At 41.3% G+C, this 10519-nt stretch overlaps 1 protein-coding gene across 1 annotated transcript; it reads left to right on the forward strand.

The window, feature by feature from the left end:
- The first annotated feature begins 1133 nt into the window (after positions 1–1133).
- On the forward strand, positions 1134–9018 carry LOC146674018 (uncharacterized). The gene is made up of 3 exons (XM_085392919.1): positions 1134–1529; positions 4216–4479; positions 7378–9018. Exons 1-3 carry the CDS (start codon positions 1358–1360, stop codon positions 8781–8783), a joined length of 1842 nt encoding a protein of 613 aa, XP_085249045.1. The 5' UTR covers positions 1134–1357; the 3' UTR covers positions 8784–9018.
- The last annotated feature ends 1501 nt before the right edge of the window (positions 9019–10519 follow it).

A 10519-nucleotide genomic window follows, 5' to 3' on the forward strand; every position in this document is an offset into this window, starting at 1 on the left:
GTCTTATTTTTAGATCCAGTTTAAAGTTTGCGCTTTTCCACTCGGAGCGCTCAAAGTGCTTTTTACAACTTGCCCCATTCACCCACTCAAGCAAGCTCTTTTTTTCTATGCTGTTCCTATGTAAGTACTTTCTAACATTCACACACAACTTTCACAAACACACGCACTGATATTGTTTCATGCTTAAATTTCAGATGTACTGCCACACAATTTGCCTCACTGTTAGAAAAACTAAATGACAAACTGAGACTGAGCAGAGGCAGAAAGTTTGACCTTGTCTTGCCAGAGGTGTAAATGGGGAAGTCTGTTGTGCCTTTATACACTGCCTCCTAGTGACACAACCTGAGGAGTTGTTTAAACATAGCAAAACAAACAGGGGTGAATGTACATGCAACAGGTGTGTGCCATGATTAGTTGTTTCATCATAAATGGAATGGCGCAAACATGCAGACTGGTTGGGGATTGAACCACCATCCTTGTGATTAACAGATGACCTGCTCTACCTCTTGCAAAGCCAGCTGTGTCTCCCCTGATAGATTTTCTCATATAAAATTTGTAAGTATAGCTGTGTATTTGCAAATGATGGTCCTTGTTGCACATTAAGCGTGTTTCATGACTGCTTTCAATGCAGTGAAAGCAGAGGCAGTGGCAGCTTGTCAAGTGTGCTAATCTCCCTCAACATATGATGCATTTTTCCGCCGTTGTTGTCATTCTGACTATAAAATGCAATTTTAAAGATTCTTTTAAATGAAGATACCATTATCTTTAATGTGAACAAAAAGATTTTATATGAAATAAAACTGAGCAAAATCTTTTCATCTTTCTTCATTCCAGGATGTCACTCACTTTATTTTGTGTTAGCAGGAACTTCATGTTCAGCTCAGTGTGATTGACTTCAAATGTGAGAAATCGTTACACAACTGAACCAGCAGTAAACATTAAAGTGAGCAGAGAGACTGAAAAACAAAGAAACTCTTCTTCATCATGGTTGTAGAAAACTGTCACACAGAGCTGAGCCGAGGAGGACACCTGGTGGACAAACATAGACATGACAAGAAGAATCACTAAAGCGCAGAGGAGCGACAAACAGCTGAAAATACTTAATGAAAAGGATTCTCACGCACCATAAAAAGACTCAACTTACAAAGTCTAACAGTCTTTTATTATCTGTCTGTATAATGTGACCAACATGTAAATATAAAGACCGCGGCCCTATGGGACTGTTGAGGATTGATCACGTGACACGAAAAGCGGGAACCGCTAGCTTAGACGACGTAAGCTTCATGTTTGATTTGCACTTAGCCGAGGACTTTAGTTTGGTGATCTTATATGAAAATATTTCAGTTGTGAAGCAGCAATGAGTTCAGCTCAGTATCTGAGAGAGTTCATCAAGGAGAGACTAACTGCTGTTGGTGAGGAAATCTTCTCAGAGGTTCAAAAAACCATCGTCCAGTATGAGGAGGAGATCAACCGTCAGCACAGACTGCTGGATATCAGCCGGAAACCCGACAGAAACTCACACATCATAGGTATGGACATGTTTTTAACTCTGTGCTGTTCAAGCTCAGATTCTTCAGTGTGACTGACTTTACTAGAAGAAGTTAAACTGGGTATTTATCAGTGCTGTGGGTCAGTGTCCAGTGATGGACTATGTTGGACTGGTGCAGGTGTTCCAGATCTACTGGCGTTTAGATCAACTGGCGTTGGTCGAACAGATGTGTGGCAGTCTTGCGTTTCAGGAGCTGCTACCGACAAACCAGCACAAAAACGCCAAATGTGTCATCTGTGACACTTGTGAGGTTGTCTCAAACACACTCCGTCAGTCTTGATGCTGTTGAACAACAAAATGTTTAAAAATGTGGCGAGTTTACCTGGTGATATCCTCATGCGCGACGCGATCGCGAAAACAGCAAACAATTAACACCACGCCGATGTTGTTCACAGGACAGCAAGAGTAAACGATCGGGAGACTCTTGTCGTCGTTATCGTTCCCCTCGCACGGTTTATTTCTCCGATTTCAGCGTTTTTGCTTCACAACTAAAGCGAACAGTTTACTTTGTGCACTAACATGGAGTCGAGTCAACCAGCGCCACCTCTGGCCAAGTGCCACAGCCTACAGCCAGATCAACCTGTGACACACATCTGCAGCACGTTTGAATTCGTGTCATGCACATTTGTACCTTTCAATTGTGTCTGTTTGTGCGTCATGCAAATAAACCTTTGAAAAGAATGAAATGACACTAATATTTCACTAGTGTTGTGTTGCGGGAATTGCCGTCTTGTGTGTGACTGGATGCAGTAAGGAGTGTATGTGATGTGTGTGTGTGTGAGCATGCGCGTGAAGGAAACGCGGGGAGCGAAAGAGGAAAAAGAGAGGGAGAGTGTGTCATGGGTAGAGAGGGCGACCGGGAGCAGCGTTCTAACGGGCTACTATGCAGTGTGTTTTCGAAGTGTGCAGTACTGTTATTAAAGCCTCATCTCTTCAGTACTCTCCGGTGCCTCGGCTGATTTCTGTCTGCCTCACTACTCCACAAAAGTGAAGGGAGTTAACCCCGAAGGAGGACAAACTTCGGCCCTGGAGGAAGCGTCTCCCCTCGCGTCTCCCGACCACGGTCAGGGGACTGACGGCGAGGAATGGTTAACAGTTGTAACATCACATGTCGTTAGTGTAGTCTGTCTGTGTCTTTTCTCTGCGAACAAACATTTTAGAGTTGGTTGTTATATACAGTCTGTATAAGTGTGGTTAATCTAATAAACATTTGTAAGGAGATGGCAGTTACTGTGAATGTACTGCAGGTGATTAGTAATAAACAGTCAGACAATGACTCTGACAATCTCATTCAGTCTTGCAGATCGAATGCACCTTCTGTGGAAAGTGGTACCACACAGTGTGTGTGGACTTTCCCTGTGCAGAAGGCGACTACAGATGTTGTGGGTGCTAAATAAACAGAAAAAACTGATCCCTGTTGTCTTTGCTTACTGATTGTTTTTAGTGTTGACAATCCACATTGCTGGGATTGCATCTGTCAACATGTTTGTGGGTAGATCTGGATGTATCAGGGGTTAGTGCAGCCACTCAGTCTCTACTCAATGCGATCATAGCAGCAGGTGCAGATGTGTGTCACAAGTTGATCTGGCTGTAGGCTGTGGCACTTGGCCAGAGGTGGCGCTGGTTGACTCGACTCCATGTTAGTGCACAAAGTAAACTGTTCGCTTTAGTTGTGAAGCAAAAACGCTGAAATCGGAGAAATAAACCGTGCGAGGGGAACGATAACGACGACAAGAGTCTCCCGATCGTTTACTCTTGCTGTCCTGTGAACAACATCGGCGTGGTGTTAATTGTTTGCTGTTTTCGCGATCGCGTCGCGCATGAGGATATTACCAGGTAAACTCGCCACATTTTTAAACATTTTGTTGTTCAACAGCATCAAGACTGACGGAGTGTGTTTGAGATAACCTCACAAGTGTCACAGATGACACATTTGGCGTTTTTTGCTGGTTTGTCAGTAGCAGCTCCTGAAACGCAAGACTGCCACACATCTGTTCGACCAACGCCAGTTGATCTAAACGCCAGTAGATCTGGAACACCGGTCCATGGTCACTGATAGATTAGGTGGAATAACACTACCCTCAGCCGTGGTGAGAATATCCAGAATAAATCTAAACTAGTTTATATCATTGCACAAAACCAGATTTCAATAAATGATTAAATATGTTGACCGAAGTTTTCTGCAGTTAAATTTAAATATAGTTAACGAAAGCTCCTTTTTTGATTGACATATTTTGATTCATTTATTTAAAGTTTGTCGAACAGATTCCACTGTTGAGTTCATCGAGTGTCAGTTTTCCTCTCCAAGCACTGAGACTGTGCAGTAAAGATAAAGGTAGATCTCAGATATACAATACACATTTAACTTTAAAAGTTGTTACCAGACTGCTCCGAAGTGGATGACCTGTTAGGAGGCAGTAAGAGAGGAGGAAAGACCACAGAGGAGGTTCATGGCTGTGGTGAAGGAGGACATGCAGAGAGTTAGTGTGAAAGCGGAGCGTGCTAGAGATGGTGTGGTGCAGGCAGATGATCTCCTGTGGAGGCCACTAAAGGGGGCAACCTTTTAGGATGGCTGCCAAACGCACAAAGTGCTTTTTAAAAATAGTGTTTTCTGTTACTGTTCATCACATTAATGACCTTTTTATTGTGTTTCTTTTCTCCTCAAGACCCCCCACAACAACATGTCTGTGAGGAAGAGGAGGGTCTGGATGAGCAGCAGGTCTGTAACCAGGAGAGGAACTCCAGTCTGGACCAGGAGGACCCAGAGCCTCCACAGATTAAAGAGGAACAGGAGGAGCTCTGCAGCAGTCAGGAGGGAGAGCAGCTTGGACTGAAGCAGGAGGCTGAAGGCATTATTGTCTGGACTGATGAAGAGCGACTCACACTGCTGGAGACCATCTGGAAACCAGAGTTAAAGTTGGATAGAATAGGTATGTAAAATTATTATTGCTTTTATATTATTAAAATGAATATGACTCATGTAGGATCCTAATCACAGGTTACAGGTTTTTTTTTTCCTTTTTAGAAGCACAGAAAGAATTAAAAGTCCAATCAGCATGAATGCATCTCTTTTCTCTTAACATGTAACATTAAACCTCCACTTGGTATAAGTCAAAGAAACTGACTTGAGTCTGGAACCTAACTAAGCTGTTAGCTTAATGAAGTTTTATTGCCTTAAAGGGTTGTTGGTTGTTTTCTAAATACAGTATTTCCTCGATTATCAGGAGGGTTGTGTTCTGGGACCCACCACATTAGGTACGAATCAATGAAATGGAAACCATATCTTTTCTAAAATTATTTTTTAGATGTTTTAAGCCATAATAACCCTCCCTACGCTTTTTCAAACCCTTTGTATAATCTTAAAACATCTGTATGTGTGTACAGTACCGTATCTTATATGTTGGAGCTATTTGTTCTTTATTTTTTTCATTTTAAAATTTGTTTAAAGTTTGTTGTTAGTTGACTTATATTTTGGGGTTTATTCACAAGTTTTATTTGTAGGTTAATATTTGTTTTAATGTTTGGTGTGGTTTTGGTGTTTACCTTGTTAAGTCAGTCAGTAAGAGCTGTAGGGCCATTTGTTTGTATAAATATAGAGACTGGTATTGGACCAGCATGCACTGGCCTATGTTTTTTTTTTTTTTTTTTTTTTTACCAGAGCAGGCGAAGCAGCAGCAGGAAGTAATAAAAAATGAATCTTGCTATTGCTTGCCAAACTGGACGAATAAGCCATAAAAACGCAACTTTCAAGTATGGATAGTGGACTGCTTTTGCCTGCGTACAAAATACAGGGAGTGCAGAATTATTAGGCAAGTTGTATTTTTGAGGAATAATTTTATTATTGAACAACAACCATGTTCTCAATGAACGCAAAAAACTCATTAATATCAAAGCTGAATGTTTTTGGAAGTAATTTTTAGTTTTAGCTATTTTAGGGGGATATCTGTGTGTGCAGGTGACTATTACTGTGCATAATTATTAGGCAACTTAACAAAAAACAAATATATACCCATTTCAATTATTTATTTCTACCAGTGACACCAATATAACATCTCCACATTCACAAATATACATTTCTGACATTCAAAAACAAAACAAAAACAAATCAGCGACCAATATAGCCACCTTTCTTTGCAAGGACACTCAAAAGCCTGCCATCCATGGATTCTGTCAGTGTTTTGATCTGTTCACCATCAACATTGCGTGCAGCAGCAACCACAGCCTCCCAGACACTGTTCAGAGAGGTGTACTGTTTTCCCTCCTTGTAAATCTCACATTTGATGATGGACCACAGGTTCTCAATGGGGTTCAGATCAGGTGAACAAGGTGGCCATGTCATTAGTTTTTCTTCTTTTATACCCTTTCTTGCCAGCCACGCTGTGGAGTACTTGGACGCGTGTGATGGAGCATTGTCCTGCATGAAAATCATGTTTTTCTTGAAGGATGCAGACTTCTTCCTGTACCACTGCTTGAAGAAGGTGTCTTCCAGAAACTGGCAGTAGGACTGGGAGTTGAGCTTGACTCCATGCTCAACCCGAAAAGGCCCCACAAGCTCATCTTTGATGATACCAGCCCAAACCAGTACTCCACCTCCACCTTGCTGGCGTCTGAGTCAGACTGGAGCTCTCTGCCCTTTACCAATCCAGCCACGGGCCCATCCATCTGGCCCATCAAGACTCACTCTCATTTCATCAGTCCATAAAATCTTAGAAAAACCAGTCTTGAGATATTTCTTGGCCCAGTCTTGACGTTTCAGCTTGTGTGTCTTGTTCAGTGGTGGTCGTCTTTCAGCCTTTCTTACCTTGGCCATGTCTCTGAGTATTGCACACCTTGTGCTTTTGGGCACTCCAGTGATGTTGCAGCTCTGAAATATGGCCAAACTGGTGGCAAGTGGCATCTTGGCAGCTGCACGCTTGACTTTTCTCAGTTCATGGGCAGTTATTTTGCGCCTTGGTTTTTCCACACGCTTCTTGCGACCCTGTTGACTATTTTGAATGAAACGCTTGATTGTTCGATGATCACGCTTCAGAAGCTTTGCAATTTTGAGACTGCTGCATCCCTCTGCAAGATATCTCACTATTTTTGACTTTTCTGAGCCTGTCAAGTCCTTCTTTTGACCCATTTTGCCAAAGGAAAGGACGTTGCCTAATAATTATGCACACCTGATATAGGGTGTTGATGTCATTAGACCACACCCCTTCTCATTACAGAGATGCACATCACCTAATATGCTTAATTGGTAGTAGGCTTTCGAGCCTATACAGCTTGGAGTAAGACAACATGCATGAAGAGGATGATGTGGACAAAATACTCATTTGCCTAATAATTCTGCACTCCCTGTATTATCTCAGTACAGTAGTAGCTTGTGGATTTGTAATTGTGGGATGCTTGGTTTGTCAAACAAAAGGAATTGCCACTACACTATATTTTAAAATACTTTGCACATATTTTATACTGTAGACAATAGCCCAGCAACCAGACCCTGAACTTCAACAGATAACAAACTGATGAGCAGTCAGGCCGAAGCCTCCATTTCTACCTGTTCATGTTTATAAAGTAAAATCACTATGACGACCACTTTAAAGTCTCTTTCTATTGGTTTTCATTTTTAATTTGTGTTTTCGGCTTTGTGTTCATACCTTAATACTAAGAGAAAGATCATATGTGTGTCCTTATTAGGATAGGGATTTGTGTTGGTGTGTGGCAAATTAGTAGAAAATGGATTTCAGGTCATTTTCACAGAGAAATGTGAAAGTAATGAGAATATTCAGAGTTTACAAAATATTTTCACCCGTTTTTCTATCATTTTTCTCCGTTTGTCTCTTCAGACCCCACACAGCAGCAGGTCTGTGACCAGGAGGACCCAGAGCCTCTACACATTAAAGAGGAACAGGAGGAGCTCTGCAGCAGTCAGGAGGGAGAGCAGCTTGGACTGAAGCAGGAGACTGAACAAAAACTAAGCAGTGAGCAGCTCCTTTCTCACAGCTCTCCTGAAGCAGAGAGCCAAGATCAAGTAGAAAGTCAGCATGTGGACTCAGGATCAACTAGAAACATGGAGCTGAAGCAGAGAAGACATCACAGAAAGACAAGTCACGATCAGAGAGTAGACAGCACTCCTGTGTCAGACAGTCAGAGTAAAACTGAAACAAAGACAAATGTTTTAAAATGTGACAGCTGTGGAAAAACTTTCAACTCTGAATCCGATCTGACTACACATCGGAGAGTTCACACACGTAATAAATCATCATGTTGTTGTTGTTGGACCTGTAGGACAAAATTCAGTCAGTGCTTGAAAATTCACACAGGTAAGAAATCACATCCTTGTAGCACCTGTGGGAAGGAATTAGTTTCAAAGTCAGCACTAGAAGCTCACATAAGAACTCACACAGGTGAGAAGCCGTTTTCTTGTAGCACCTGTGGGAAAAGTTTCTGTCAGAAATCAAACATGGAAATTCATACAAGAACTCACACAGGTGAGAAGCCGTATTCTTGCAGAACCTGTGGGAAAAGATTCAGTGAGAAATCAAACATGGAAATTCATACAAGAACTCACACAGGTGAGAAGCCGTATTCTTGCAGAACCTGTGGGAAAAGATTCAGTGAGAAATCAAACATGGAAATTCATACAAGAACTCACACAGGTGAGAAGCCGTATTCTTGTAGTACCTGTAATAAAACATTCACTCAGAACTCAACACTGCGATCTCACGTAAGAACTCACACAAGTGAGAAACCGTATTCTTGTAGTACCTGTAAAAAAACATTCACTCAGAACTCAACACTGCGATCTCACGTAAGAACTCACACAGGTGAGAAGCCGTTTTCTTGCAGCACCTGTGGGAAAAGATTCAGTCAGAAATCAAACATGGAAATTCATACAAGAACTCACACAGGTGAGAAGCCGTATTCTTGTAGTACCTGTAAAAAAACATTCACTCAGAACTCAACACTGCGATCTCACGTAAGAACTCACACAGGTGAGAAGGCGTATTCTTGCAGAACCTGTGGGAAAAGATTCAGTGAGAAATCAAACATGGAAATTCATACAAGAACTCACACAGGTGAGAAGCCGTATTCTTGCAGAACCTGTGGGAAAAGATTCAGTGAGAAATCAAACATGGAAATTCATACAAGAACTCACACAGGTGAGAAGGCGTATTCTTGCAGCACCTGTGGAAAGAAATTCAGTCAAAACACACACTTAAAGAAACACATAAGAATTCATACTGGTTGAAATATTCATGCTTACAAAGTGTGAGACAGCTGTGAGTGATTTCAATGCAGTGAAAGCAGAGGCAGTGGCAGCTTGTCAAGTGTTCTAATCTCCCTCCAGTCTATTGGTGACCTCACTTAACATTAAGATAAATCCTTCTGTTGTGATTCTGTGATTTATAAAATGTAATTTTAATGATTATATTCAGTGAATATATGTTTGTTGTGAACAAAAAGCTTTTATATGAAATAAAACTTTGAACAAAATCTTTTCATCTTTCTTCATTCCAGGATGTCACTCACTTCTGAAAATGTGAAACTAATCTTTGGCTACGTTCACACTGCAGGCAAAAGCGCATCAAATCCGACTTTTTTGACCCTATGTGACCCATATCCGATCATGGTATGACAGTGTGAACGGCACAAATCCAATATTTTCAAATCCGATCTGGGTCACTTTCGTATGTGGTGCTGAATCCGATACACATCTGATGTTTTAGAAAGCGACTGCTGTTTGTATGGTCACGTCGCATTAAAGGCGTCTTTTACGTCACTGACACAAGACAGACGCCAATTATCAGCGCCGGAGAAGACATCGCGAACGCTTCCTGGCCATCTCGTGTGGATGTTAGTGAAACAGTTGGTAAGACAGCGTTGGAGGAACGTGGAAATTTTATTTGTACTGTACAATCGGCAGATTTTGACAGAAATCTGCAACTATCCTTTGAAGCACCGCTCCTCTCTAAAACAGCAATAAGGATCATTATTAGGCCATATGTAAATAACACAATAACTTTATTACTCAAAGCAAAATTGGGAAACGTAAAGTCCGAAGTCTTTATATTAAGGGCCAACAGTCAAACAATACGCTTTGCTCTGGGTCTAAACAGAGCGCGTTGTGTGAGACGTCTTTTTTTGCGCATGCGGGCTGCTTTGAGGGTTCACACTAGAGCACATTTGCTGTTGCATTTTATTTGTAGTGTGAACAAGCAGGCAAAAAAATTGGAATTGAGCATTAAGACCTGCAGTGTGAACTTAGCCTAAGAGACGTGTTTGGTTTTGCCTCATAAATCATTGTGTGTGTGTGTGTGGAGAGAGTTTTTCCGGAGGGTTAAATTGGGTGTTTTGCTAAAAAGTGATTCCAATGTTTCCATTTGTTTTGTTTTTTGTAATGTATAATGTCTTTACTTAAATTGTCTAATAGACTTTAGTGAGCAGGATTTGCAAAGGGGTTATATACAAAGTGTAAAAGTGTCTTTATGACTTTGCATTATTGTACCAACATTATAACCAATCCACTCCTTTTTGGCCACTTGAAATATGTTTACAGCCAGCTCATGCTTAAAAAATACATTTTTAAAGTCAGTGAGGTTTTTTTGGCTGGATAAACAAATGATATATAAAATTCACTTTGCAAATAACATAATTCAGTTTTTGACACCATCAGCTCTCCTTCACAGTTGAGTGACATCCAACTCTTGAATTGAATTGAATGAATGCTTTATTGGCCATATGCAGGTCGCCCCGCAGAGGAATAGGACCCCCCCCCCCCCCCCCCCCCGACTTACACACACAACAAAGACATCACATGGGAATACAGTCGGAGATTGGCAGCATTACAGAAAAAAAACACTGAAAAAGTACACAACAATGGGAAAAGTACGAGAGGAAAAATAAAAAGAGACCTCTCCTCATGCTGGGCACCTATGGGAGGACAGCATGAGAACAGGAAACAAAAAAAACTCCTCTGCACAGAGA

Source organism: Rhamphochromis longiceps, linkage group LG3, assembly GCF_057381845.1.
Source record: "Rhamphochromis longiceps isolate RC_006_pf linkage group LG3, R_longiceps_female_GT1.1, whole genome shotgun sequence".
NCBI classification, from domain to species: domain Eukaryota; kingdom Metazoa; phylum Chordata; class Actinopteri; order Cichliformes; family Cichlidae; genus Rhamphochromis; species Rhamphochromis longiceps.